The 27,940-nt window shown below is 56.8% G+C and overlaps 1 protein-coding gene across 5 annotated transcripts; it reads right to left on the reverse strand.

The window, feature by feature from the left end:
• Window positions 1-105: 105 nt before the first annotated feature.
• On the reverse strand, window positions 106-27,607 carry GMEB2 (glucocorticoid modulatory element binding protein 2). Of its 5 annotated transcripts, XM_028091170.2 has the most exons (11): window positions 24,950-25,016; window positions 24,076-24,654; window positions 20,992-21,178; window positions 12,680-12,777; window positions 11,985-12,112; window positions 7,484-7,587; window positions 4,917-5,074; window positions 4,348-4,419; window positions 3,950-4,087; window positions 3,549-3,671; window positions 106-2,896 (listed from the first exon to the last, which is right to left on the reverse strand). In XM_028091170.2, exons 3-11 carry the CDS (start codon window positions 21,120-21,122, stop codon window positions 2,238-2,240), a joined length of 1,611 nt encoding a protein of 536 aa, XP_027946971.1. In that variant the 5' UTR covers window positions 21,123-21,178; window positions 24,076-24,654; window positions 24,950-25,016; the 3' UTR covers window positions 106-2,237. The 5 variants fall into 5 exon arrangements, with proteins under 5 accessions (XP_027946971.1, XP_087882969.1, XP_087882970.1 ...); XM_088026843.1 differs by lacking the exons at window positions 24,076-24,654; window positions 24,950-25,016 and adding an exon at window positions 27,555-27,607; XM_088026844.1 differs by lacking the exon at window positions 24,076-24,654 and having other exon boundaries at window positions 24,961-25,024.
• Window positions 27,608-27,940: the final 333 nt, after the last annotated feature.

Below are 27,940 nucleotides of genomic sequence, written 5' to 3' on the forward strand. Positions count from 1 at the left end.
CCTTGGGGCCCCCGAGCACTCACTCAGAGCGCCATTGGCAGCGGGCACAGGCCCACACGAACTTGACCTCCCCCACAAGCTTTCATCACAAGACTCAGACACACATTATGAAAAATGTTTTTACTGTAAATCAAAGTACCAAGCAGATACTTGCAAAACAACATACAAAGTAGAACCCGGATGCTTCCCTTCCCCAGGCTGCCTCTGAGCCAGCGCTCGGCACCTTGAGAAAAACCCAATCCAGTCCTGCCCCCCAGAAGCCGCCACAGACCTGCCCGGGGGACTGGAAGGCGCGGGCGCACTGACAGAGCCCCAGGAACCCTCCCCGGCTTGGGGCCCTGCCAGGCACAGGTGTCTGCCCCCCAGCCCGGGCGGAAGGGGGGGCTGCAGTTATTTCGGGGCTGTGGCTTCTGTTTCTATGGCTCTGACACACACTTCCCCCCAGTGCCCCTGCGGTCTGAGGGCAGGGCAGCGGCTTGAAAGGCAGGGCAGCGGCTGACTGTGACAAAGGCTCCAAGGGCAAGACACGGTTTTATCAGCCACGTGATTTCTCCTATGGTCTGAGCTGGTGCAGACCCACGGGGCCAGGCAGGGCCGCGCCCACCCGCAGGGATCACACTGCCTCGGGCATCAGGACACCGTGAAGATGAGGAGTACACCAGCAAGTAAACATCATGCTGAAACCAGCTGACCCATGAGAACAGCAAACAAGTATGCAACAGAAAGAAAACAGAAAAAGACCACCTCGGTCGGTGGCTTGACTCGGGGGGGGGCGAGGCCCGCTCTGGTAGGTCTGGGGCACCTGACGTATGGAAGGACGGACACACGGAACCCAGTTCCCTTCAAAGCACAAAGTGGGGCAGCATTTTGTCTCTGGAGCCCCCTCCCCTTCTCCCAGAGAAGGGTGTTCAGCAAGCAACAGAACTGGCAGGTCTGAGGGAGCCTGCCACTCAGGGGCACGGACGGGCCTTGGGGCCCTGCTGGAGATGGCTTCAGGCCTTCAGGGGACCCCTGCCTGTTCTCCCTCCTGTGTCCAAACTCAGAGCTGCACGTGGCCCACGGATGGCCCCGCCAGTGAGCATCCCGGCCCCACCCTGACCGGCCCTTGCCCAGGCTACCTGGCTGTCACCCCACATACACCTCCACCTCCGGGTAGGGGGCATGGGGAGTTCGGGGGACTAAGTGCTAAGGCTGTTATGATGGCCCCGCCAACAGGCTGGGCACAGGGTTGACAATGAGCCCACGGCCATGCAGATCCTCCTCAGTTCCTGGCTGGTTCTGTTCACCCCCTAACCCCGGAACCAAAGCCTGAGGGGCACACCCACCGTCACACTCCCCTGGGTGGCCTGCCGGTGCCAAGAGCTCACAGCCAGAGCAGAAGGAACCACCCACACACACAGTCCCCCGCGGGCCATCCTGACAACTGCTTGTACAAAGAACTCTGGAACCCAGAGCAAATTCGGGGAGCCTAGGCACTCAGCGTTGCTTAGGTTGAAAATGCTATAAATCTGACTCTTCCTAGAAGCCTACTAAACAATTCACTTAAAGACACCCACGGTGCATGTGCAACAGCCCCTGCCGGGTGGAGGGGGGTGGGCAGACGGCAAACTCATGCTGCTGGGGCCCCCTGGCCCTCTGCTCAGGCGGGTGCCCTGGGGGCTGCACTCCAACCCCCGTGTGCCCGGGAGCCCCAGCCCAGAGCCGCATGTGGACCAGCGGCAGCACCGAGGCCTGTTCCAGAGATGGGAGAACAGGGTGCCGGGCCACACTAAACCTACAGAAAACTGTGGGAAGAAACCAAATCCATAGGATCCATGGGTTTCCACACTTGGGGACGGTTCCCAAGACATGTGTTAGCGACCCCCCTCCCCCAGCCGGCTCAGGCCCCCCCCAGGGCCCCTCGCACCCACGGGGTCCGGGCCCCGCTCCCCGGCTCTGCCTCCTCGTCCTCTCTGCCTGGCTCCTGATCAGGCCCAACGTGTAAACAGTATCAATAAGCAACAGATGGAAAAATGTATTTCCTAAGAAAAAAGGGGGAGGAAGTGCGAGTGCGAGGCTGGCTGCACAGGTCTGTCGTCTGAGATCCCTTTTGCTCCTCGTCTGTTTTGGTGTTTTCCGCTCTTTGGTTCAGCCCAACGTGACCCGCGGGGCGCCGGGGCTATGTGCTCCCGCCCAGCGCGGTTTGAGGAGAGGCGGCCAGCCCTGTGCCCACGAGGGGCCTCGCCCTCCACCAGCGTCTACTTGTGCTCATGGCCCTCCGCCATGGCGGCCACCTCGATGGTGGCTGCGTGCTCCTCGGGCCCTGAGGCGGCCATGGTGCTCTCGACGGCCCCCGTGGGCACTGTCACGATGGTGCTGCCACCAGGTGACACCTGGGCCACGTTCTGTAGGGTAGGGCCCAGGCCTGGCAAGGTGAGCAGCTGCAGGGGACTCACCACCTTGACCACAGTGCTGCCGTCCTGCATGGCGGCCGTGCTCAGGACCGTGAGGCTGGACGCGTCCGGGTGGATCTCCACCGTGCCAGGGAAGGTGGCGCCCGACGAGGCCAGCACCGTGTAGCCCCCCAGCAGTGGTGAGGCAGGGGAGCTGGCAGGAGCAGCCTGGGGGGGGCCCTTGCCCAGCACGGGGGAGGGCAGGGTGGACACCACTTTGCCGAGCGGCACGCCAGTCAGCTGGGAGACGGGCACGCCGGGGCTGAGGGCGATCTGGGCAGACTGGGTGAGCACCTGAGAGGCTATGGCAGCCGGCCCAGACGTGGCCCTTGCCAGCCGGGGCCGCTTCGTGGGGGGCGGCAGGGAGACAGGCGTCAGCGTCATGAGCACGTTGCTGAGGTGCTGAGATTTGTGCTTGAGCTCCTTGGCCCGACGGCGGTGCTCATCACACTGCTGCTCCAGGGCTGTGGGGGGGACGGGGGGCAGAGCGTCACCGCGGGGATGGGGAGGGGACAGAGAGCGTCAGACCCCACGCCCCCTGACGCGGGGCCTGTGCCGGCACAGCAGTGACAGTCTGTCCCTGTCCCCACCCCGTCCCCCACAGTGATTCTCTGGGGGCCTGTGTGGACCGCCCCTCCAAGGAAGCAGAAGTGCCATCTCAAAGGCGGTCTCCAAGCTGCCAGACGAGGGCACAGACCTTCCCCATTCTAACTTTCCAATCCTCCTAATCTCTGCAGAAAAGTTCCTCTCGTGGTAAGATAAAAAGTAGGTCAAAACCACACATGTAGGCACCTGCTGCACACACGCACCCTGCGAGTATGGATGCCGAGGGGGTGCCCAGAAAGAAAAACACAAATGTCCCAAAGGTGACTCTGGGGGCCACGCTGGCTCCTGGTCACCTCTCCCACTTTTCTCCTGTAAACCACTGCAGGGAGTTCCACACTCAGGACCCATGGGCGGGCTGCCTAGGCCCCACGTCATGGCTTCCCGGCTTCCCTGCGTGACAGCGCTAGGCTCTCCTGGTCCTTCCCGACTCCAGACTCTGCCGCCAGGGCTCTCTCAGGAGCAGTGTCCAGGGGGCCGTGAGCAGGGACGGGCCCTGGCCACCAGACGTACCTGCCAGGTCTCGGGCGTACTGCTCCCGCGAGCGGTCCATCTGGCACTTGTGGCTGGCCAGCACCTTCTTAACCAGGTCCAGCATGCCGAAGTTCTGCACGATGTTGTTGAGGAGGACAGCATCTTCAAGGGGCGAGCACACAGTGAGAACGGCCCCCCCCCCCGAGGCAGAGAAGTTCCCCCAGAGACACAGTGAGACCCCAGGAGGCATACGGCCTCTGCATGGCCCTCTTCTGCCACCAGAAGCTCAGCCACAGCACAGCTGGGCCTACGACTTGGCTTCATCCCAAAGGCGCGGCAGGGCGGTGGGGAGCACCCAAGCACCCCTGCCCCTGCATAGAGCAGGAAGGAGCCTGGGGGGGCGGTGCCCACCGATGCCAGGCAGACATTGAGCCCCTCACCTCGGAGCTGCAGGGGAGGGTCCTGGACCCGCTGCTGCAGGCCCTTCATGGTCTCCATCAGCTCCTGGTGGAACTCCTGTATGACCTCATCCAGCAGACCCGCGTCCTTGAGCCCTCGCCAGAAGGAAAAGGTGTCATCTGTAAGAGGCGGAGCAGGTCAGAGAGCAGGAAGAATCCACAGAGCAGGCACAGCGGGCTTCTCGCCACAGGCAGGAGCAGAGAGTGCCCGGGGGCCCGGACCCGCGGGCCAGTGCACACAGCTCCAGACGGGGGCCTGGGCCCAGGCAGCGCTCACCCTCTGCACTGGCACTTCCTCCAGGAGGCCCCTCACCCCTCCCAGGGCCGCCCAGCACGTCCTGCCTCCTGCCCACAAGGAGCCCACCCGGAAGAACCCGTACCTCCGATGGCCGTGGTCCAGTCACCGGGATCCTCGCAGGTCTCTATGGTGATGGTAGCGGGAGACCCATTCACTGCAACCCAGACAGGGCCACCATGAACCTCGCCAGCCAGTCAGTGACCCTCTCAACCCGCCATCCAAACACAAGCTCTAAAGCTCGCCTTTGCACCAGTATTCACAAGATCCACAAACACATGTACCAGTGCAACCAAGGGATTTACTTGCTGCTGTGGTACCTCTATTTTTTTTAAACTCCTTAATCACAGACATCTTCAAATACACACAAAGGAGAAAGAACTAAGTCTCCCTGACCCAACCACCAGCTTCAACAGTTCCCAACGTCACACTCTTCTCCTGGCATTTACCATCTCCCCAGCATGCTGTCGATGAAAACAGCAATCCAGCTAGACTCCCTCAGTAAGGAAGGAGGTGGCTGCAGAACACCGCAGACCCAGAGGGGAGGCCAGGCTGCCCGCGAGTGGCCGTGCAGAGGCCCACCTCCGTGGCCGCAGGTGAAGGGGGACTGGGTCAAGCCGCCAGCGAGAGCAAAGGCTCCGAGCCAGCACGTACCGTCAGCCGTGGCAGGCGTGAGTGGAATGTACTCGGCCGAGGTGGGGCTGCTCAGGGACACGCGGGCGCCTGAAAGATCGATCTTGGTGCTGCGGCAGGTGTTGGAGCAGACCTTATCGTGCTGGTAAAAGTCCAGCTCCCCAGAGTCCATGATCTTCCTGTGGCAGAGGAGACCAGAGACGGAGGACACATCCAGGCACAGGTGTGCACGGCTGGCCCCCAAGGCACCTCGCTCCCCTCCCGTCCCCCACCCTCGAGTGTCCTCAGGTCCTGATGGCCAGGCAGGGAGGTGGCGGCTGCGGAGTGGCTAACCGCAGGGCGGGCGGTGGGTGCCACGGAGGCTCCAGACAGGCCTCTGCAATGACCCCAGCCAACACTCTGGGCCAGTGACCTTCCAGCACAAGCGGGAAGTCCGTGGGGACCGCGACCACAGTGGCTGGCACCCAGAAGGAGAGATGAGGATGCTAGCAGGAAGTCATCCCAGAGGGCCCTCCGGGGATGTTCTGCAACCTGCCGGCCCAGGGGGAGCAGGCCCACGGCTAACAGAAGTGGCTGAGGGCGCCCCCACAAGGAGACTGTGAGGCAGAGGGGGACGAGAAACCCTCCAGGAGCAGCCTGGCTCTCTGCGCACACAGCAAAACAGGACAGTGGCGGCGCCTCTGGCTTCTCGCTCTGCACTCAAGGTGGCTCACTTCCCATCCCCGCCTTGACCAGGACGGCACAGCACGTCCCCCACCTGCCAGGACAGGCCTCCCAGGGTGGGCCTTTACTACAGCCCCTCTGGAGAGCCTGGGTTTCACTCTGTGGACGTCTCAACTCACCCCCCTCCACCCATGACCTCCACGTTGCTGGGCCTCTGCAGTGTACCTGTGCTGACCTCAGGATGTGCAGCTTACCCACAGTGCCCCTCCCCCGCAGCGCTCTTCCAAGGAAACGGCAGTTGCCTTCTCACAGCTAGGCCACCAAGATACTTTCTAGAAAGTCAGGGGCCTGCTTCATGGGTGGGGCTTAGAGAGGAGCCCTGAGCACTGCAGGATGGGATGCAGGGCCAACTGTGGGGCGCCAAGCGGCAGGCACACCCCAAGAACACAGGTGTAGCAGTGTTGGCTGGGTCTCTGGCTATGGGCATCTGCCCATCTCAGGCCCAGACTGTGGCTCAGAGGGACAGTGAACGGGGCCGTGATCCAGGACTCACCAAGGGTCACACACTCCCCTGGCAGCAAACCCAAGCCCAAGAACAGCATGAAGCCGCTTCTCCCGAAAACAGCACGCAAACAGCAGCTATCTCTGGACCAGCATGCAGGAGGGGCCGTGGAGTGAGCACATGGAGGGGTGGGGGCTGACAGACAGAGGTGCCCTCTGCCTCATCAGGAGGGGTGAGCTGTCACCACTAAAGCAGGAATGTGAAAACATGAAGATCGGGAATCAACATTCTGGGCGTACAAACTGAAAGCCTCGTCTGTCCTCAGGCTTCCCAGAAGGGGCATTACCATTTGTTTCACAGGTGACGGGAAAAGGGACAGAAGGCCATCAGGGACACACACATAGGGTGGCTAGCAGAGTGGATGCTGGCCTTCCCACCAGCCTGAGAACCGGCCCACGCAAACGAGCGACAGGACCCTTGGGTTGCTGGCACGGCCAATGGAGAGACAGAGGCACAAACTCCGATTGTCTCTATTCTGGGATTTGATATCGGTGAAGGAGCTGAGAGCTAGCCCAAAACTTCCTACAAATTCCTGATTAATGTCAAAGGGAAAGGGAGGTCTGTGAGGAGCAAGTGGGCACCCAACCAAGAGCACACCACCATCAAGAGCCAGAGACGGGGCGCCAACCCAGCAGCACCTGATCCCATGACAGGTAAGGTCAGGGATCTGGACGAAGACCCTCTAGAAACCCACTGGCCTGTATCCTGAAAGCAACTAGGTGGAGAGAAGGTCCAAGAGACAGATGCACGGCCACTGAACACAGACGTGGTTGGGATGGGACCCTCACCAGGCAGATGGGCCATGCCAGAAAGGGACAGATGGCCAGACGGACACACACCCCAGGTTTGAGACCTGTGCCCGTGCCCAGGCACTCCAGGGTTCAGTGGCTGTGGTGGGAGATGCAGGAGCACATTCTCTAACACAGGGATGCACAGGGAGGCCGAGCGAGGACAACAAAGTCCCACAAATCTGATGATCTGATGGTGTCGCACGCCGCAGGGCTGTGGGCGGAAGCCATTCCCGGGATGCTGTCAGTGCTCGTGTTTAGAATGGGCCTCATCTTAAAAAACTCAACAACGGGGGCGCCTGGGTGGCTCAGTGGTTAAGCGTCTGCCTTCGGCTCAGGTCATGATCCCAGGGTCCTGGGATCGAGCCCCACATCGGGCTCCCTGCTCCGTGGGAAGCCTGCTTCTCCCTCTCCCACTCCCCCTGCTTGTGTTCCCTCTCTGTGTCTCTGTCAAATAAATAAAATCTTTAAAAAAAAAAACAAAACTTAACAACAAATGAACAAGCAATGGAAGGGTGCCTGGCATGGTCACTTGACTCTACCACAGAGGGTTCGCTGTGCACGCAGGCACCCACCTGAGCATGATGCCATTCATGCGGATGGCCCTCTTCCAGTCCTTCAGGGTAGACTTGCCGGCCAGGTGCACAAACTCCTTTGGGCTGATCACATGCTCATCATACTGTGGAGGGAAGCACAGCAGAGCTGGGTCGGGATGGCCCTCTGTGACCCACCTCTCCTGCCTGACCGTTTGCCAGAGCCCAGCCAGGGAGAGGGGTGTGGGGCGGCCAACAGCGACAGGCTCGCTCTCGGTCTGACATTTCAGATCCAACCAGCTGCAACCATCACTGGGGGAAAGGAACAGTTCAGGTAACACAAGACACGGCCGTCCTGCACAGGGGCTGGGGTGGGGGGATGGCTTCCTGCTGCCAGCAGCCTGTGGCCAGCACTGCCCCCAAGCCCAGGGAGGGAGGCCAGAGAAACAGATGGTGCGCCTGAGCCAGGGAGAGCGGAGGTGACCACAGCGTTCAGAAAGGCACTCTCTCCCTCCAGATGGGACTCAGCAAACCCACTTATGCGTGACTTACTCCATTAATAACACCTACATACGTGACATCAAAATAACCCGAGACAGTGTGTAGGGTAAGCTGTGATTTGTCCCCTTCACCCACCCCAACACACCCCTAACACCCCCTCACAGCACGCATCTCGTGCACCAGTGCACACATATCCATTTCAATGTCAGGGTTTGGGGGCCAGTTTCACTCAATGTTGGAGCTCAGATGGCTTGAGAAGCTAAAATACCCTATTCAATTGTGTTAAACAAGTCATTACTGGAACTGAAGAATCAAAATAAAACTGCATTTACTTAGGAAACAAGCAGGCAGGAGACAGATGAGTCACCAGGTCTCAGCAGAGGGGGAGACAGAGGTGCCGCTGAGCCTCCCCTCCCAGGATGCGCCCCCCCGCTGTCTGGGCTCAGGTCTGGCTGGGGTCCTCCAGCATGTCCTGCTTGGAGCACACAGCGCTAAGCACTGCTAACTCCAGCAGACTCAGGTCACAGCAAGTGCAAGCAGCTGGGGGTCCCTGCTGGTGGGAGTCGTCTTCCTAATGTCCCGAGCACCCACACACATGCTCTCACCGAGTCCAGGAAGCCACTCGACCCCTCGCTCAGCTGGTCGGGGAGATGGGCTGTGAGCCCAAGCAGCGGAAGCACAACACCTCCCCACTCGCCCAGACATGACATCATCTCTCCCCATCCCCACGAGGCATGACACCATTTCTGCCCCTCCCCCAGGATGACAGCCTCTCTCCCCCTCCCCCTGGGTGTGACACCATCTGGGGCACAGTCCCTGGCCCACCCCAGCTACACCCCACGGATCCATCTCTCCCAAGTCTCACACTTCACTCCACTTCTGTCGGCACACGCTGCCTTCCCTCCCTTCCTGCCACCATCTGGGCTGACCACCACTCTCGGAGTTCCAGAGTTTGCTTAGTAGTTGGCGCGTCATACTCTACTCTTAGGCTGGGTGCTGTCCCTACCTGGGCTGTCAGAGTCCAGAGCTAAGTGACCCCACGGCCAGGTGCCACAGGTTTTATCTGGTTTGGACTCTTCCTAAGACATGTTGTCAAAGCTGTGGGCTCACCCACACATTTCCACTTCCTTCACTCCGCACGCCTCCTGGACCTAAAAACTTCCTATCTGGAATCGCTTTCCCTCCGCCTGAAATACACTTCCTCGAACACCCTTCAGTGAGGACTTGCTCATGGCCAACGCAGTTCTGTCTGAAACGTCTGCATTCCCCCTCGACTGGAAAGATGACTTCGTTGTGTGCAACCCTTCTCCCTCAGCACAGGACACAGCTCCTTCGCCCTCTGGCTGCTATGGCACTTTCGGGAACCCCGCTATCAGCAGGTCCCCTGCTCCTGAGGAGCTGTCGGCTATGTGGGGCCTTCTCTGCTTCTCACAGTTCCATTAGGATGCTGTCTGTGGGAAACCTGTTTTTGTTTCTCACTCTTTATTTCGTTATTATTTCGAACTTACAGAATAAGTGGAAGACTAGCTCCCCAACTGCTTGCCCGGGGCCCTTCTGCTCCCTGCTTCCCCGTCGACTGCTCCACACCACTGAGAAACAACTGCAGACTCAGACCCCGTCCTCCACACTCGGTATCTATTTCCTGAGGAAAAGGTTCTGCTACGCAACCACAACTCTCGAGTTCAGGCAATCCCCATTAATGTGTACTATCTAATCAATGGGCAATATGCAGAGTTCACGAACTGCCCGAAGAACAGCTCTGCAGCAATCCATCTCCAGAGCAGGACCCAGCCCAGACCGCACACCACACCTGCTCCCTGAACAGTCCACCTTCGTCTTCCTGACCTTGTCGTTTCTGAAGCTCCCACGCAAATTTCTTGTTGGTTGTCCCTCCTGCCTTCTCACGACGAGAGTCAGGCTAGGCCTTTCTGGCAGGACGGCCACAGATTTCCCGCCCATTCAATCAGGGGACCCATGATGGAAGTCTGTCCCAACACTAATGTCATCACTTAGTTAAGGAGCCCCCTGCCAGGCTTCCCCTGCAGAGGTGCTGTCTTCCCTCTACAATTAACACCAAATGGACGGGGGATATTTTGAGACTGGCGCACACCTTGCTCCCCACTAGCTCTCAGCAGCCAGTTTTGGTAGAGTCTTGGAGCCCAGGCTCCCTCACCCCTCCCACGTCTGCTAGCTGGCATTCCAACATAAAAGCTTTACTTCTATTTGATATAAACACCATGAAACACACAGCGATAAACAAAGACCTGTGGACTCTTATTGCACTTGAGTTATAATCCCGACTATCGTTAATTATTTCAGTGTTAAACTGTTCCGGATGGAACCAGTCCTTCGAGCTGCCTCCCAAAGCTGTTTAAAACGTGGTTGGTTTCTTGTACTCACTCAGTTTGGGATTTGGTGGATGTCTTGAACTGTGCACGGTTGTCTTCCCTCCATTATAAACTTTCTCAGACCCTTCTTCTCTCCTTCCAGAACTCACTGATGCGTTAGCCTTTCTCAAGCCTCTATCCCCTTTTTATTTCTGTGGATTATGTTCTGGATAACTTCTTTTTTTTTTAAAGATTTTATTTATTTATTTGACAGAGAGAGAGAGAGACAGCGAGAGCAGGAACACAAGCAGGGGGAGTGGCAGAGAGAAAAGCAGGCTTCCCACCAAGCAGGGAGCCCTGGGATCACAACCTGAGCCAAAGGCAGACGCTTAACGACTGAGCCACCCAGGAATCCCTGGATAACTTCTTTACTCCTACCTTCCAGTTCATAAATTATCTCTTCGACTGTGTCTAATCTGCTACAAAACCTAGCCACTAAGTGTTCTATTTTAATTCTATTTTTCATTCCTACTTTGTTTTTCTGAATATGTTTATGCTTTTCTCATGTCAAGCCTCTCTTTTATTGAGATAAATTAAACATAATTATTTTATATTCCCGGTCTCAAAATCCCAAGGCCTGAAGCACTGTGAGTCTCATTCTCTCTGTGGTCTGTGTGCAGTCTCCTCCCACACTCAGTATTTCTGTTTGCTTTACAATGAGCTGCTTCTTCCTTGGAACCCTGTCTGTTGACATCACTCAGAACCTCTGATAAAGAGGAATTCCTCCCTATGCTTTGGTCAGATTCCTGGGGGAACTACCAGCCAGGAACCACTTACAACTAAACACGATTTTCCGACCGTACAACTCCCACGCGAATGCTCCTCAAGAGGGTCCCTCTTCCCCTCAGTGTTCAGATGGGCGGCAGGAGGCTCCCTGTCCCAGGGGACAGAGTGGGGCTGGAAGCGTGTTGTTAGTGGTCCACCCTGACACTGAGGGGACAGACCTTTACAAGTAAGAGCATTATGGGGGATAATCCCTGCCTCCAAGGACACAGCTCAGCTCAGGGAAGCCCTGGGCTGCACCTTCTCAACTCCAGCTCTGCAAGGCGGAGAAAGCCAGTGGCAGGCAAAGGCTCTGCAAGCCAAAGCTGGATGTGGTGTTCGGCCTCCTCCACAGCCCACCTTTACTCGGGCCCTCAGCTTGAGTATTTCAACCATTTTTGCCAACTTATGGAGGCACCTAGAAGATGCTTTCGTAAAGTATCTTAACCATCAATTTTGGCTACTTTCAGCACAAGGTGAGTCTTGGGTACTTAATCTACCTTGGCAGAAAAAGAACACCTCTCCCATTCACCTTACTCATGGCTACTAAATGAGTCTTTCCAAAGCACACACCTCATTCAATCTACCAAAAAAAGCGGCTCCCGGCTCGGTGACTATGGCTGCCCCAGCATGAACAGGGTGATTTCCCAGCCTCTCCCCAGAGCTACACTCCAGAAACAAGGAATCACTACCTCCTGACGCTTTCCCCTGTGCCATCAGCAACAATCCTGTCCACCCTTGAAGGCTTACCCCCTTCTCCTCTCTCCTCCCAGGCACATGCAACCCCCGCCTTCTGCACCGCCCCCCCGCCAGGCTTGCCTCAAGGCTGCCGTGCCACGAGGGCCTCCCTGCGACGCAGCCGGGCACACATCGGTGCTGTGCTGGAGCCTCACCTGGACACACTTCACATTGATGCCCGGGCACACAAACTTCCTCCAAATCAGGTTGGCTCTGCTGTCTCCGCAGGTGATGGGGTACACGATTTCAGCCTCCAGGCTCTCCTCTTCTTCAGCCACCTTCACTTCTCACAAGGTGTGTGACAGGAGGAGGGTAAAAACAAAACCAGTTACAACCAAAGTACTTCCTGCGAAAGCACGACATAGCTGCCAACCAGAAACTAAGATCCAAGAACGGGCCGGGCCAGAGCTCATCGGTCCCAGGTTAGGGGCCGGGCCGGAGCTCATCGGTCCCAGGTTAGAGGTTCGGGGAAAGTCACAAAATCAATTTTACGATAGTAGTGCTACCATAATCATGTTAAGCTGTGGTTCAACGGGAAGAACCACTTAAGGAAATGAAATCAAGCTTTCCTTGGGATGGTTCTAGAGAAGCTTGTTCTCGCTGTTCTGAGGGGTCCTGAGGCCGTTAGCCAGCACTGACGGTTTTACAACCACTGGTTGGCTCCCCACGGGGAAAGGCAGAGCGGCTCCCCCCCCCCCCGCCCCGTGGACTCCAGCCGGGCCTTCCCGGACGACCCTGGGGCCTGAGCCCACACCATCCTTGCTGGACCTGGGGCCTGAGCCAGTGGGTGACCCCTCCTTCCTGGAGGCCCATCCTGCAGGGGCATGGAGAGGGGAGGCAGGCTCCCTACCTAACACGGCCTCCTTGAGCTGTGAGGACGCTGTGAAAGCAGCCGCCGCAGCTGCTGCTGCGTTTTCCGTCTCCATGCTGTCCTCCGCCAGCTCGCCCCTAAGGGAGGAAGACATCAGCTCGCCCTGCCCACATGAGCCCAGCACACCCGCCTGCCAGAACGCCCCCTCTCCTGCTGTGCGCCAGGGTCCCAGCGGTGGCTGTGCAGGTCAGGGACCTTGTGGGGACAGTGCACTGCTGCTCCTAGTGGGCGATTCCCTGAGCGTCCCCAGTGCCCATGGCCCCTGTCGTGTGCAGCCAGCAGGACACATCTATGCAAAGACACTCACGTGGGACTTTTAAACCCCTTCTTCTTTTCTAAGATTTTATTTATTTGAGGCGGGGGGAACACACACGAGCAGGGGCAGAGGCAGAGGGAGAAACAGACTCTCCGCCAAGCAGGGAGCCCGACGCAGGGTTCGATCCCAGACCCTGGGATCATGACCTGAGCTGAAGGCAGACGCTTCACCGACTGAGCCACCCAGGCGCCCCCTCCTTCTTTAATAAATTTTTTTTATTTCGGGGCACCTGGGTGGCTCAGTCAGTTAAGCATCTGACTCTTGATTTCGGCTCAGGTCATGATCTCAGGGTGGGGAGATCAAGCCCCACATCAGGCTCTGCACTGAGCGTGGAGCCTGCTTGGGATTCTCTCTCTCCCTCTGCCCCTCTCCCCATCCTGCTCACATGCCTGTGTCCTAAAACTTAAAAAACTTAAAAAATAATAAAGTTTTTTATTTCTATTACAATGATTTCAGATGATTATAGAACTATCAAAAAATATAAAATGTTAGGGGAAAAAAAAATCACCCATGGGCTAACCTCGTTTCAAAACAAATTACATACAAGTCAAATGTAAAGGTAAAAATTAAACCATAAAAGTGTTAAAAGGAGGAAAAAAGAAAAAATTTTTAATAGTTTTGAAGTGGTAAAAGGTTTTCTTAAATAATACAAAACCCAGGGTGTCTAGGGTGGCTCAGTCAGTTAAGTGTCCAACTCTTGATTTCAACTCAGGTCATGATCTCAGGGTCGTGGGATCGAGCCCCATGTTGGGCTCTGTGTTCAGCATGGAGTCTGCTTGAGGACTTCCCTCTCTCTCTGCCCCGAGCCCCCACCTGTCCATGCATGTGGTGTGTGCTCTCTCTCAAAAAATAATAATATGAAACCCAGAAATAAAAGAGATGATAAATTTCCCTTAAAAAAAAACAAAAATAAGTCTCTCTGCTCCCCCCGTTTGAAAGAGAGCCGCATCTTTTTTTTTTTTTTTTTATTTGACAGAGAGAGACACAGCGAGAGAGGGAACACAAGCAGGGGGAGGGGGAGAGGGAGAAGCAGGCCCCCTGCAGAGTGGGGAGCCTGATGCGGGGCTCGATCCCAGGACCCTGGGATCATGACCTGAGCCGAAGGCAGACGCTTAACGACTGAGCCACCCAGGCGCCCCGAGAGCCGCATCTTCTGATGCAGTCCCAGCTGTGTCCCCGAGACAGGATGGTGAAGGTCAGAGTAAACGGATTTGGCCATATTGGACACCTGGTCACCAGGGCTGCTTTCAGCTCTGGCAAAGCGGATACTGTCGCCCCTTCACTGACTTCAACTACATGATCTGTGTGTTCCAGTATGACCCCACGGCACAGGCAAAGGCTGAGAACAGGAAACTTGTCGTCAATGGAAAGCCCACCTCCTTCTTCTAGGAGCAAGACCCCGCCAACATCAAACGGGGTGATGCTGGTGCTGAGTACATTATGGAGTCCACTGGGGTCTTCACCACCATGGAGAAAGCTGGGGCTCACTTGAAGGTGAGGCCAAGAGGGTCATGACGCCCCCATGTTTGTGATGGGCATGAATCATGAGAAGTAGGGTAACTCCCTCAAGACTGTCAGCAATGCCCCCTGCACCACCAACTGCTTGACCCTCTGGCCAAGGTCATCCATGACACAACTGGAGCACCGTGGATGGACTCGTGGCCACAGCGCATGCCATCAGTGCCACCCAGAAGACCATGGACAGTCCCTCTGGGAAGCTGTGGCATGAGGGCCGAGGGGCTGCCCAGAACATCATCCTTGTTTCTTCTGGCACCACCAAGGCTACAGCCAAGGTCGTCCCTGAGCTGAATGGGAAGCTCACTGGTGTGGCCCTTCCACGTCTCCACCCCGAACATGTTAGCCATGGATCTGACCCGCCACCTGCAGAAAGCTGCCAAATACGATGACCTCAAGAAGGTGGTGAAGCTGGCATTGGAAGGCCCCCTCAAGGGCACCCTGGGCTCCACTGAGGACCAGATTGTCTCCTGCGACTGTAACAGTGACATCCACTCTTCCTCCTTCAATGCCGGGGCTGGCACTGCTCTCAGTGACCACTCTGTGAAGCCCCTTTCCTGGTACGACAATGAGTTTGACCACAGCAACCGAGTGGCCTCCAAGGAGTAAGAGCCCCTGGACCATCAGCCCCAGCCAGAGGAAGAGAGAGGCCCTCAGCTGCTGGGGAGCCCTTGCCCAACTCATCCCCCAACACACTGAGAAATCTCCCGACCTCCACACGGTTTCCATCCTAGACCCCCTGAAAAAGGGGAAGGGTTGCAGAGCCCTACTTCATCATGTACCATCAATAAAGTATACTGTACCCAGCCAAAAACGAATAAAATAAAGTAATAAAAAAACCCAAGAACTTTCTGTATGGGAGGAAAAAACCCATAAACAATTATTTTAAAAGACAGAGTTGGGGGACAGGCGTACGGCACAAGGAAGACAGCTTGTTTCCAATGTTACCTAAGGAGCCCTGAGATCGACAGGACAGCCCCGAGGAAAACAGGCCAAGACCGAGGCAGAGACCTGACCCACGTCCGGCGCACTCAAGCCGAGACATCTCCAGGCCTGGCAGGCAGGTGGTATAGGTGGACAGCGTGCACCCACTTCTAGGGACTAACCCAACAGATAACGTACCCTCACCCCTGCAAAGCACCGTGGGGGAAACAGGTCTGGGGCCTGGACAGGACTCCCCAGGTGTACCCCCTCACGACCACTGAGGGCCAGTCACGCACTTCTCTGTGGGAAGAGGTCTGGTCACACACAAAGGAGCAGTCAGGAATGGCTCATGGGCAGCCACTCACTCCCTCAGCAAACTGCCCAAGCTGTGGCCCCTCTCATGGTGTCTGTCAGTGTCTAGGGCCTGGCCGGGCCTCTCAGAGCATGTCGGGTGCAAGGCTCTTCCCACCCAAGCACTCCCATCCCCCCTTCCTCCCACAAGGTCAGACTGTCTCCCCTGCACCCTCCTTGGGTTTCCCCGGGGTGGTCCCTGCGGATGGCTTGCTGCCTGTGTGCACACGACACATCTAATTCTACCTGCTCCCTGGAGGGCCTGAACTGACACAGGTGAGCAACACCCACAGTGGGGCCTCCCCTGCTTGCTGACAACCGCTCCCGTAGCACAAACTCCCCAAGCCCACAGCACCATAAATGGTGCCCAGGCAAGGCCACTCTCCAAGTCTCCCAGGCCTTAATCAACCGCCAGCCAGGTCAGACATGAGAGCTGACAAGAAACGCAAACTTGGAGTCTGGTCTTTGGGGCCCATTAGGAGTGACTCCTATATGAAGAAGTATTGAGTGAGAACATGAGCTCTCCAATGAGGGCGCACAAACTCAAAGGGAAAGTGTCTTTCCCAGCCAGACGTGGGAAGCGGAAAGGACGATGATGAAGCAGGGAGCGTGCCCCTTCACACAGGAGACTCCCTAAGAAAAGGGAGTCAGGAGTGGGCCACAGGGTGGCACCAACCCGAGAGAGCCAGAGCCACGGCCCCACCACAGGTCATGTGCACACAGGCAGCAAGCCATCCACGGGGACCACCCCGGGGAAACCCAGCTGTGGCCCCACTGTGACCAAAGGGCCGTCCAGGAAGGTAGACATGGGGGACAGACCGCCCTCCTCTGTGCCGGCCCACTGCATGCACACCAGGAATGTATCCCCCACTGGTCTCAGAAGTCAATTAATTGGCATTTGTTCAAATTTCATTTGAAAAACATCCACTTTACTTAAAGTAAATGTTGGCAGAAGCTGCTATCTGCAAAATGCTACCTTCTTCCGAGCCTTGGCCACACTTCCCCGCCACCGTGGCAAAGCCGTGGGTGGGAGGCAGGCCTGGCGAGCTTTCGCACATGAGGAACCCTCCCAAGCTCTCCCCCGAACACCCAGCCAAAGAAATCGGCATAAAGCAGTGAACTGGCCTCTTCACCACACCCTTTTTTTAAACAAACAGCAAAAGTGAATCTCAGCTTCCAACTAGTAGGATAGTAGGTAAAACCTCTCCCAGAAAAAGAAGAGAAATATCTGTAGGTCCCTTAAGATAAAGCTGCCTCCACTGCCAGTGTGGGCTCCCCTCCCCAGGGACACGGCACATGCAGCCTCTCCTTTCCTCCATAAATGACCAACCAACACGGGCAGTGGGACGCAGCTCCGACGCCTGCTGCTGGAACCTTCCACCATGAAGACAGCCAGGAAGCAGTCCTACGCAGAGAGCTTCAGCCATCCCAGCTATAGTGAGGGTACGCTAGACCACTCGGTGGGACCCAGCAGCGCAGGCCCAGGCTAGAACCACAGGCCGGCCAGCCTGGTCCTAGGAGACAATAAACTCACACTGCAGTGAGCCCCTGAGCTTGGGGCGGCCATGCAGGGAACCTAACAAAGAAACTGTCCCAGAAGTGGGCTGCTATCACAAAATCCTGGGAGAGGGCGCCTGGGTGGCTCAGTTGGTTAAGCGACTGCCTTCGGCTCAGGTCATGATCCTGGAGTCCCGGGATCAAGTCCCGCATCAGGCTCCCTGCTCGGCAGTGAGTCTGCTTCTCCCTCAGACCCTCCCCCGTCTCATGCTCTCTCTATCTCATTCTCTCTCAAATAAATGAATAAATAAAATCTTTAAAAAAAAAAAAAAAATCCTGGGAGAAAGCACCGAGATGGTGAGTGGGGGTAAGCCGAGGACTGGAGTGGCGGCAGCAGGCTTGGAGAAAGGACCCCATGCCATACAGCAGAGGAAAAACTGGCAAAATGTGAGCCACAGTCACAGAGAAGGTGGAAAAGACCCTAAAGGACTTGTGTGTGGCTCTCCTAAGGAAAATCTCAGAAAGCAGAAAGCGACAGCCAGCTTCTTAGAGTGCAGACAATGATGTGTGAAAAAGGTAGACAGTCATCTTGTGGGGTGCAGAATTTACAGGGAACACGGGGGTCCAACTGCTTCACGTCCCCAATTTCCCACCTGGCAAAAGATTTCAAAGTCAGAAATGGCCTCAGGATAAAGACCAAGTCAAAGACTGGGTAGATGGTCCTCTGTTCAAACCCCAGGTTTTTGGGCCAGGCCTAGCCAAAGGGCTTCTGAGAATCTTCAGGGCACTGTCCCCAGCAGCTGGCCTCCCAAAGCAAGAGAGGGGCCCACCTCAAGGAACCCACGATGAGCACAAACAGAGTAGAAGAGATGAAAACGTGTCAACACGGAAAAGTGGAGATCCCTGATTAACAGAAAACAAAACCAGGACACCAAGCAGCACTCACAGTACGATCGATCCCGTCTGTGGGACTGGAAGGGCGCGTGCAGGGGCTTTGGGGGGCCGGAAACACTGCTTTCTCTACGCACACTGTACTGAATGACAAAAAGGCTCAGAGAAAGACATGTGCGTGTCAGCATGTGAGCAAGGGTGCCCGGGAGGGCCTACTCCAGGGTGCTAGCTGCAGGAATGTCCGGGTGGTAGCAACCCAACCTGCTTTAATATTTGCTCATGAGTATTTTTTAATTTTCTACCATATATAATTATAATTGTTATTTTTAATTTTTAAGAACCAGTTGTAAACTTCCCGGTAAAATGGCAAATAAAGGTGAGAAGAGACGCTCCACACCCGGAGGCTTGGGCACCAGCTTCCTCTGGGAGCAAGAGTGAAGGACAGCTAGGAGAGAGCGCCGCTAAGGCCGGGAAAGCCCGTCCAAGACACCGTGCCAGCCTCGCCCAACACAAGGCCCTAGGAGGAGAAAGGAGCCACCCCCCGCCTCCTCTGACATGGCCCCTGGACTTGGGGCATGGGAAGAACCCAAGCATCCTGGACCGTGAGACCCCTCCTGCCCCCAGCTCAGCCCCCAGAACACCAAATGCAGGGACAGTCACCCTCCAGGAAAGGGTGGTAGCATGTTGCCCTGGAGTGAACTGTGTCCTCCCCCAAACTCCTCCGGTGAGGCCCCGATCCCCAATGTGACTCCCCAATGTGGACAGAGGGCCTTTAGGAGGTAATTAAGGTTAAAGGAGGTCATAAGGACGGTGACCTTATAAGAAGGGGAAGAGAGAGGACTCTCTCTGTCCACCATGTGGGGACACGGTGAGAAGGTGTCCCTGGCAAGCCAGAGCTGATCTCGGACTTCCCGGCCGCCGGAACCGCAAGCAGCTCAGTTTCTTTGGCGTCAGCCGTCCCGCCTGTGGTACACTGGTATGGCACCAGGGCTGATGAAGACGTATGTTGCCTGGGGCATCTGAGCAGCCCAAGGAGACAGCCCTGGATACGCTTAACACTGGCAGCTCCGAATCACGTCACCCCACGGCAGCAGGCACAGTGCTGGGCGCCACTCAGAAGACTCCAACGTGGGGTCAGATCCACCCAAGACTCCCTCCCTGCCTGGATGGGGGGACACGAAGCTGGGCTTGACCAGGACCAGAGCACCTCTGTGAGAATGGCTGTGGGTGGGGGCTCCTCACAGCAGCCAGGGCGCCGGGCAGAGGCAGCTCAGCCTTTTCCACCTGAGTACCCGCTCCTGACACAGTAAATTATTCACCACAGGCCATCCCAAATCCAAGACAGGGGGCTTGGGCACCCCCCCCCCCCCCACGGCGGGGAGGGGAGGCACTGGTGTCACCACCTGGAAACCTGCCCACAACAGGGACACAGACAACGCAAGACAGAGAACTTGGGTGGGAAATCCAGCTGGAAGGCCCTGCGCTTCCTGCCACGGTTAAGCACGCGGTCAGTGAAGCAGCTGAGCATCACATCCGTCGAACCGAGGAACTCAGCGGGAGCCATGCCCTCCTCCATCCTGCCTGCAGGAGGGCGGGTTAAAAAGCCTCAGTTGGGGAGCATAGCTCCAAAGTGGCGGAAATGAGGCAGGAAGAGTCTCCAGGCCCGCTGCAGCTGCAAGTTAGCTGTGCGAAGGAATGAAAACCCAGGCGTCGTCTAGGCCGGCAATGGGGATCGGCACTGAGGTCAGGTCCTGGTCTAGTACCTTCCTCTCAAAACTTCTATCAGCCGGGAAAAGGCAAAGGCTCACCCCAGCTGCAGTGATGTGCAGAGGTCAGTGTGAACGTGCCACACACAGCAAAGACAAGACTGACAGGGGGACCGCCCCAGCCTAAATCCCTGCGGGCAGGAAGCACGAGGGGAGCCAGCCCCTGCCCAGGGTGACCTACTCCGTTATGTCAGCCATTCCGCCCCTATGTGCTGGCAGCTCTATCAAGTCAAATGCGGACTTCTTTGCCAACAAATATTCTTTTCTTTTGAGAGACAGCGGGGAAGGGGGGTGGGGGAGAATCCCAAGCAGGCTCCACACCCAGCGCAGAGCCTGACGTGGGGCTCGATCTCCCCACTCTGAGATCATGACCTGAGCTGACATCAAGAGTCACACGCTTACCCGACTGAGCCACCCCGGCAGCCTTGCCAATTAATATTCTATGTGCTCGTCTATTATGAGAAATGAAGAAGAAAAAATTCCCAGCTTTTGTGAGGAATGTCAACTTCACTTTGAAAACAGTCCCCAATTGTTCCTACTGTCCATCTTATCTTCGGAGAAATTACCACGTATCTTCAGAAATGAAGACCATGTGACCATGTTGACACGGGAGAAAAAAACAAAGATGAAGCATTATCTTTGCTTCCTGGCTGACGCAAGGTTTCTATTTTTCCTTCACATTCTCCATTGACACGGACACTTGAGTTCAGTTTCAAACATTTAAGTAAAGGGGATGCCTGGGTGGCTCAGTCGGCTAGGCGTCTGCCTTCGGCTCAGGTCATGATCCCGGGGTCCTGGGATCAAGTCCCACATCGGGCTTCCTGCGCTGTGGGAAGCCCCCTTCTCCCTCTGCCTCTGCCGTCCCCCTGCTTGTGCTCTCTCTCTCAAATAAATAAAAAAATATTTTTTTTAAAAAAAGAGTATTTAAGTAAAGGACACTCCTGACGCCACCCCACCCCCCGGCCCCATGCGACGCCTAGGACACCTGCCAGAGCCCGAGTGGCCCTCACAGGACAGAGGCCCCGTCTCACCCGTGAGGCGCCAGGTTGGTCGTCACCAGCACAGTCTTCACCTCCTCCACACCACTCCCGTCCACTGCGGTGTCTGGCGTGGTGACCACCACCACCTCCTCCATGTGGACACTCACATCCGGGGTTGCCATGGCTCCGCTGAAGATGACGCCAGAACCAGGGGTGTCAGTCCGCCAGGATCCCAAGCCTAGAGGAAACCACAGACAGGGCACAGGGTCTCAGGTGGTCTCTGGGGAGGTACCTGCACCTTGAAGTACCTGCCAAGACCCATCCCTCAGTCTGAGCCTGCTGCTTCCTGACAAAAACGACAGCAAGAGGACTATCCCAGCGCTGCTGGTTCTGGTAAAGATGGAATGCTGACAATCCATCCATCTTTCCACTGTGAGAACTAAAATCTCTGAACAGAACGCACGGAGCCACTGCACGTGGGCCCCAAAACTCAGTGGTCACACAGCAGGGAATGGGGCAGGAGACCAGGATCCAAGTGGACTCCTCTGAAAGTGAGTCCCCTGGCCTCACTGCAGGAAGCCTGCATTCCAGAACTGCGCACAATAAGCACCTGGAGACAAGTCCAGTCTCTGGTTTGCAGAAATGGAAGGGAAACCCACACAAGACAGAAGAGGGGGAAATGACCTGCTTTTATTATTGTTTTTACTGACTTTGCCTCCTCGCAAGCCGCAGTCCCTGCCAAAATCCTGTGATGGTAGTGGCCCAGCAGGCACCTAATATTGAGGGACTAGAGGCACACTGGTCCAAAGACTGGGGGATTCCGCTGCTCTCCATGCTGACACTCGCCCAAGGGAGACCCAGTGCTGAGGTGTCACAGCACAGAGGACACATGAAAGCTGCAGGTTTCTAGCCAGAGGAAGGGGACCCTGGGGCCAGAGAGTGTGGGGGAGACTGTGCAGAGTAAGGAGGTATGGAAGGGGTACCTGGGTCACCCCACAACTGTCTGTGGGGGGGCCTGACCCTAAATGGCAAACAAAAGGTGTGTAGAACAGACCCTACAGGTCCGTTCCAAAGAGCACTGCGCAGGCTCTGAAGACAGAGCTGATGTCGGGACCGTGCCCAGAGGAGGAGGAGCTCAAAACCTGCAGGCCTGAACCTAACTGGGCTGCCTTCCTGCTCTAACAGAAATGCTACATTCCCTCTGAGATATGAACAGGACCCAGAGCCTCACAACACGATATTCAAAGCATCCAGAATACAACCCAAAATCTTTTGACATAAAAAGCAGCAGGAAAACGAACCATGAGAGACGATGGACTCTGAGAAACAAACTGAGGGTTCTAGAGGGGAGGGGGTGGGGGAGTGGGTTAGCCTGGTGATGGGCATTAAGGAGGGCACGTACTGCATGGAGCACTGGGTGTTATATGAAAACAATGAATCGTGGATCACTACATCAAAAGCTAATGATGTAAGGTACGGTGATTAACATAACATAATAAAATATTTAAAAAAAAGAAGCAAGAAAGTCTGGCCAATTCTCAAGAGAAAAAATAATCAAGAAAAGCCCACTCTGAAATGAATCGTCAGAGACTTTAAAGCAGCTGGTGTAACAGGCTTCAGGGACGAAGCCAGACACTCTTGAAACAAGTGGAATGATAAAAAGTCTCAGCACAGAACAGGAGTTACAGCCAAATGGAAATTTGAGAATTAAAAAGAAAAAATTAGGGGTGCCTGGCTGGCTCAGTCGGTTAAGCGTCTGCCTTCGGCTCAAGTCATGATCCCGGGGTCCTGGGGTCGAGCCCCACATCAGGCTCCCTGCTCAGGGGGGAGTCTGCTTCTCCCTCTGCCACTCGTCCGGCTTGAGCTCTATCAAATAAATACATGAAATCTTAAAAAAAAGAAAAATTATAACAAATAAAAAATTCACTGGATGGGCTCACCATCCGAATGGAGATGGGAGAAGATAGAGGTAGAGTAATAAAATGAACACAGATCAGTAGAAATTACCCAAACTGAACAACAGAAAAAAGGTGCAAAAACAAAATGAACAGAGCTTAGGGAATGTGGAAGAATATAAAAAAGTTGGACATCCATATCACTGAAGTCCCAAAAGAAAAAAGTGTGAAGCTGAAAACATTTTTTTGAAGAAATAATAGCTGACCACTTCCCAAATCTAGTGAAAGGTGTAAACTTACACACCCAAGAAGCTCAGCAAACCTCAAACAGAATAAACTCACAGAACTCCTGCCCAGATCATAATCAAATTGCTGAAAACTGAAGACAAAGTAAGAGCATTTCGAAAGCAGCCAGCCAAACAGAACAGACCACGGGCCCGAGAACCACCACCACAGGGCCCAGAACTCTCGCCAGACACCAGCGGGCTGGAGGGCAGGGACATCGGGAACACGCTGAAGGAAATGGCTGTCCACCCAGGATTCTATGAGATGAACAGATCCTACAGAAATAAAGGCAGAATAAAGACATCTTCAGGTGAAGGAAAAGTAAAAGAACTGGTCATGGGGAGACCTGCTCCAAAGGGATGTTCTTCCGACAAAGGGAGAGGATAGCAGAGGAGACCTGTGACATCAGGGACAAACCAAGAGCGCCCGAAATGATAAGTATCTGGGTAAATACACACTAAACTGTTTTCCTCTTACATTCTTTATACGACAGCCTGAAAGCAAGTTCGACCCTGTCTGGTAGGGTTTCCAAGGCGTACAGACAAGCCACGTCCACCCCGGGGCCAGGGCTGGTGCAGGGGGCGGGGTGGCCGTGCTGCCCTGCCCTACCTCAAGTGCAGAGCGCTGTTCTAAGCTGACTGGGAAGAACAGAGTCCTTCGAAAGGTGAAGGGACAAACAGATACTTACGTTCCACACGATGGAATATCATTCAGGGATAAAAATCAGTGAGCTATGAAGACAGAAAAAGACACGGAGGAATCTTAGCCGTACCTTGCTAAGTGGCCGCCAGTCTGAGAAGCCAACTCTGTGGGCCCCGGGGAGAAGATGACTGGTTGCCAGAGATGTGAGGGAGAGAGGCATGAAGAAGGGGGCACAGAGGGCCTCAGGCAGTGACAGGACACTGCAGGACACTGCAACGGTGATACATTTGTCAAAACCCCACAGAACACAAACCATGGGTGTGGGGTAGTTGTGATGAGTGTAGGCTCAGCCTCGGTCATACATGCACCGTTCTGGCACGAGACGTTGATGGTGGGAGAGACCACATCCTGGGCCACATGGTCCGGGGGCAGGGCCTCCGGGGACCTGACAGCTGTCTTCGAATGCCTTTAATGAGGAAAGCTGCGATGATGAATTCACTGACACGGACAGACATCCTGCCCACTTCTAAAATATAGCTTTTGTGTTCTAGGTTTAAGCTTTGAAACAAACCCCTTTAAACAACATGCATAAAAGTCTACTTTAAAATCGTACCGAAGGGGCACCTGGCCGGCTCCACCGGTGGAGCATGCAACTCTTGATCTTAGGATTTTGAGTTTGAGCCTCACAGTGAGTGTAGAGTACTTAAAAAAAATAAAATCTTTTTTTATGGGGCGCCTGGGTGGCTCAGTCGTTTAGCGTCTGCCTTCGGCTCAGGTCATGATCCCAGGGTCCTGGGATCGGGCCCCATGTAGGGCTCCCTGCTCTGCAGGGTGTCTGCTTCTCCCTCTCCCACTCGCCGCTTGTGTTCCTTCTCTCGCTGTGTGTCTCTCTCTGTCAAATAAATTTTAAAAATCTTAAAAAAAAATATTTTGAAAATAATAAACAAAATTGTACTTGAAATAACATTGAACTTTGGTGACTGCCTATCTCACCAAGCAAGGACCTCTGTTTTCACTGGGTAAGCTCCACGGGGCCACGAGAATCACACTTCAACCAAAAGCTGCAGCAAGGCAGGGATCCTCTCTACAGGCAGCTGTGCTCCCCCAAATTTCAGAACTTTGGGGAGCACAAAACTGAATTCCTGCCTCTCCGATGCCAACTGTATTAAGTTTTCACAACAACACACCTGAAAGTTACCTCACAGAATACAGCTCAGGTCCTTGACACGAGGATGATTACACACAGAACAAGCTCAACAACCAGACCCGCACTCCCCAGTGGGCGAGCGCGGTCTTCGTGGCCCCGGGCTTGTGGTGAAGGGGACACGGAAGCCCGGGTCTCCATCCAGAGCTTGGGTTCCTGACCAGCATGAGTCAAGCCCCAATTAATTTTAAGGTGAATAAGATATTGGTATTGTTAAAGTATCATTCTTGAGCATACACATATAAAAATGAAACAAAAATGTTGGTGTGTGGTCGGTACATCAAATTCATATCTGGCCTTCCACGCCTCCTGCAAGATCCCAAGTGCTTTCCTTTGCTAAAAACACTAAGAACACAGCAACAGCTGCATCCAGGGGCCCACAGGCACCATTTCTTGGATCTTCCCAGTTTCAAAACTTAGTTAGTTGCCAACTTTGTCAAAGTTCACAGGGTTCACATAAAAAAGTCCAGATTTCCAGCTTCTCTTGCCCCCCAGAGGCGACCCCTCTGGTCCTTCCTGCCTTCCCGGGACAATCGGGGCTGCACACCGGGACAAGCTGGCCAGCCCTGCCGGCCTGCAGCCTTCTGGCTCAGAGGAAGCACGTCAGTGGCCTCCTTTCTCAGTTCAGCCACGAGACGGGTTATTTTAAGCCTTGATTTGAATATAGCTCTACAGTGTTCTAAACTCATAGAAACACTTCCACGTCGGCCTGGGTCTACAAATTCCTCCCCCTTCCAGTAGTCTTCCCCAACATTCAGATCCCTCCTTTGAAGAAACCACTTCGGGACCAGCATGCTGCCTAGTCTCCGGCGTCACTCTACGATCCAGCGCTCCACTGTGCCTCCACACCCAGGGGACATGGAACCGGCGCCCCAAGCCAGCTCTGCGCCCTGGGTTGACGGCCGCCCATGGAAACAGCGGCACGTGCGCCGACGGCATGCCTGACAGCACACGGCAGGTGCACGATGGGCCATCGCCTGGTGACAGCGTGCTCGGGGAGACAGGCCACACGCAGGGCAGACACTAGCGGACACCACTTAGAGGAGGACCCCAAACACACCCGGGGGAGCAGGGAGCGGGAACGAGGGTCGTGCGGCACCAAGTTCGCGGTGTGGATCAAGTGCTGGGAGCCTAGACCCTGCAGCATCCAGCTTAGAATATGCTGGAAGGTACACGTCTTCGTGCTCCATGCTGCTCTCACAAGACCAGAGAGTGGGAGGGGGCTGAGCTGAAGGGCAGGGTTAGGGAACCGGGGGTTCCCCGCGTGGACTCCTCCGCAAACTCGCCGGGTTCTACTAAAGGCGCTCAGCCTCGCCCACGCATGGACAGGAAGCTCCAACACAGCACTCTGCTTCCGAGGAAAAGTCCACCGAACCGAATGAACAGCCAACCAAGTTCCTAGAAGGCTGGGACCCGCTTCGGGTCCCCGTGTACACAGTTCCTGCCAATGCGTCTGCATCCGCACGACCCCCAACGAGGGCCCACAGGGGCTCGACCCACTGCGCGGGGAGGGAGGCCCGCGTGGTCGGGGCTCCCACCGGGCCAGGAGAGGGGGGGTCCCGCGTGGACGGAGCTCCCACCGGGCCAGTGGAGAGGGGGAGTCCGCGTGGACGGGACTCCCACCGGGCCAGAGGAGAGGGGGAGTCCGCGTGGACGGGGCTCCCACCGGGCCAGGAGAGGGGGGGTCCCGCGTGGACGGAGCTCCCACCGGGCCAGGAGAGGGGGGGTCCCGCGTGGACGGAGCTCCCACCGGGCCAGTGGAGAGGGGGAGTCCGCGTGGACGGGACTCCCACCGGGCCAGAGGAGAGGGGGAGTCCGCGTGGACGGGGCTCCCACCGGGCCAGGAGAGGGGGGGTCCCGCGTGGACGGAGCTCCCACCGGGCCAGTGGAGAGGGGGAGTCCGCGTGGACGGGACTCCCACCGGGCCAGGGGAGAGGGGGAGTCCGCGTGGACGGGGCTCCCACCGGGCCAGCGGAGAGGGGGAGTCCGCGTGGACGGGGCTCCCACCGGGCCAGGGGAGAGGGGGAGTCCGCGTGGACAGGACTGCCACCGGGCCAGCGGAGAGGGGGAGTCCGCGTGGACGGAGCTCCCACCGGGCCGGGGGGGGGGGGGCCCGCGTGGACGGAGCTCCCACCGGGCCGGGGGAGAGGGGGAGTCCGCGTGGACGGGACTCCCACCGGGCCGGGGGAGAGGGGGAGTCCGCGTGGACGGGACTCCCACCGGGCTGGGGAAGAGCGGGAGGGCCCGTCTGGACGGGACTCCCACCGGGCCGGGGAGTCTTCCACCGGGCCGGCGGAAGCGGGGGCGCCCACACGGCAGGGGTCCGCGCCCAGCCCAAAGGCCGTCCCCACCGCCCCCAGCCGCCCGCCCGCCGCCTTCCGGCAAAATGGAGGCGGACGCCGCCGCCGACGCCGCCTGACGCGGGCCCGTGACGCCCGTGACGCCCGTGACGCCCGCCGCGCGCCGCCGCCCCTCCCCCGCTCCCCTCCCCCCGCCGTAACGTCCTGACGCTCCGCAGGGACCCCTGACTGGACGGCGGCGCGCGGCGGAGCGAGAGGCCTCGCCGCGGGGGGGCCGCGGGCTCTTACCTGGGCCGCGGCCGGGCCTGCGCGGGCGCCGGCGGGCGGGCGGCGGCGGCGGCGTCAGGCGGGTGGCGGCGGCGGCGGCCGCGGGCTCCGCTCCTTGTTGGGGATTCGGCGGCGGCGGCGGCGGCGGCGGCGGCAGCCCGGGCGCGCGCTTCCTAGTGACGCAGGCGGCGGGGCCGCGCACGCAGGGCAGGGGCGGGCCCGGAGACTTATTTGGCGCTCGGTGGGAAGGCGTGCAGCGCCGAGAAATAAGGCCCGGCGGGCCCCGGTGCGCGTGCGCGGGGGGCAGGGGCGTGGTCCGGGGCGGACGCGACGGCACCTTCGCCAGGCCCCGCCCGCCGGAGCACCTGCGGCTTCCGTCCGCTCAACTGCGCGGAAAGCTTGTTTAG

Source organism: Eumetopias jubatus, unplaced genomic scaffold (assembly GCF_037043125.1).
Source record: "Eumetopias jubatus isolate StellerSeaLion01/CBP00866 unplaced genomic scaffold, mEumJub1_p1.0 scaffold_9, whole genome shotgun sequence".
Taxonomy (NCBI): Eukaryota; Metazoa; Chordata; class Mammalia; order Carnivora; family Otariidae; genus Eumetopias; species Eumetopias jubatus.

What these genes read in the sequence shown, in the direction of transcription:
- GMEB2 (XM_088026843.1), bottom strand. Translation starts at nt 21,122, where the DNA reads ATGGCAACCCCGGATGTGAGTGTCCACATGGAGGAGGTGGTGGTGGTC. An exon ending in CACGCCTGCCACGGCTGACG is followed by an intron (nt 4,420 to 4,916) that starts GTACGTGCTGGC and finishes TCTGGGTTGCAG; the next exon opens with TGAATGGGTCTCCCGCTACC. An exon ending in CCCTCCCCTGCAGCTCCGAG is followed by an intron (nt 3,672 to 3,949) that starts GTGAGGGGCTCA and finishes CGCCCCTTGAAG; the next exon opens with ATGCTGTCCTCCTCAACAAC.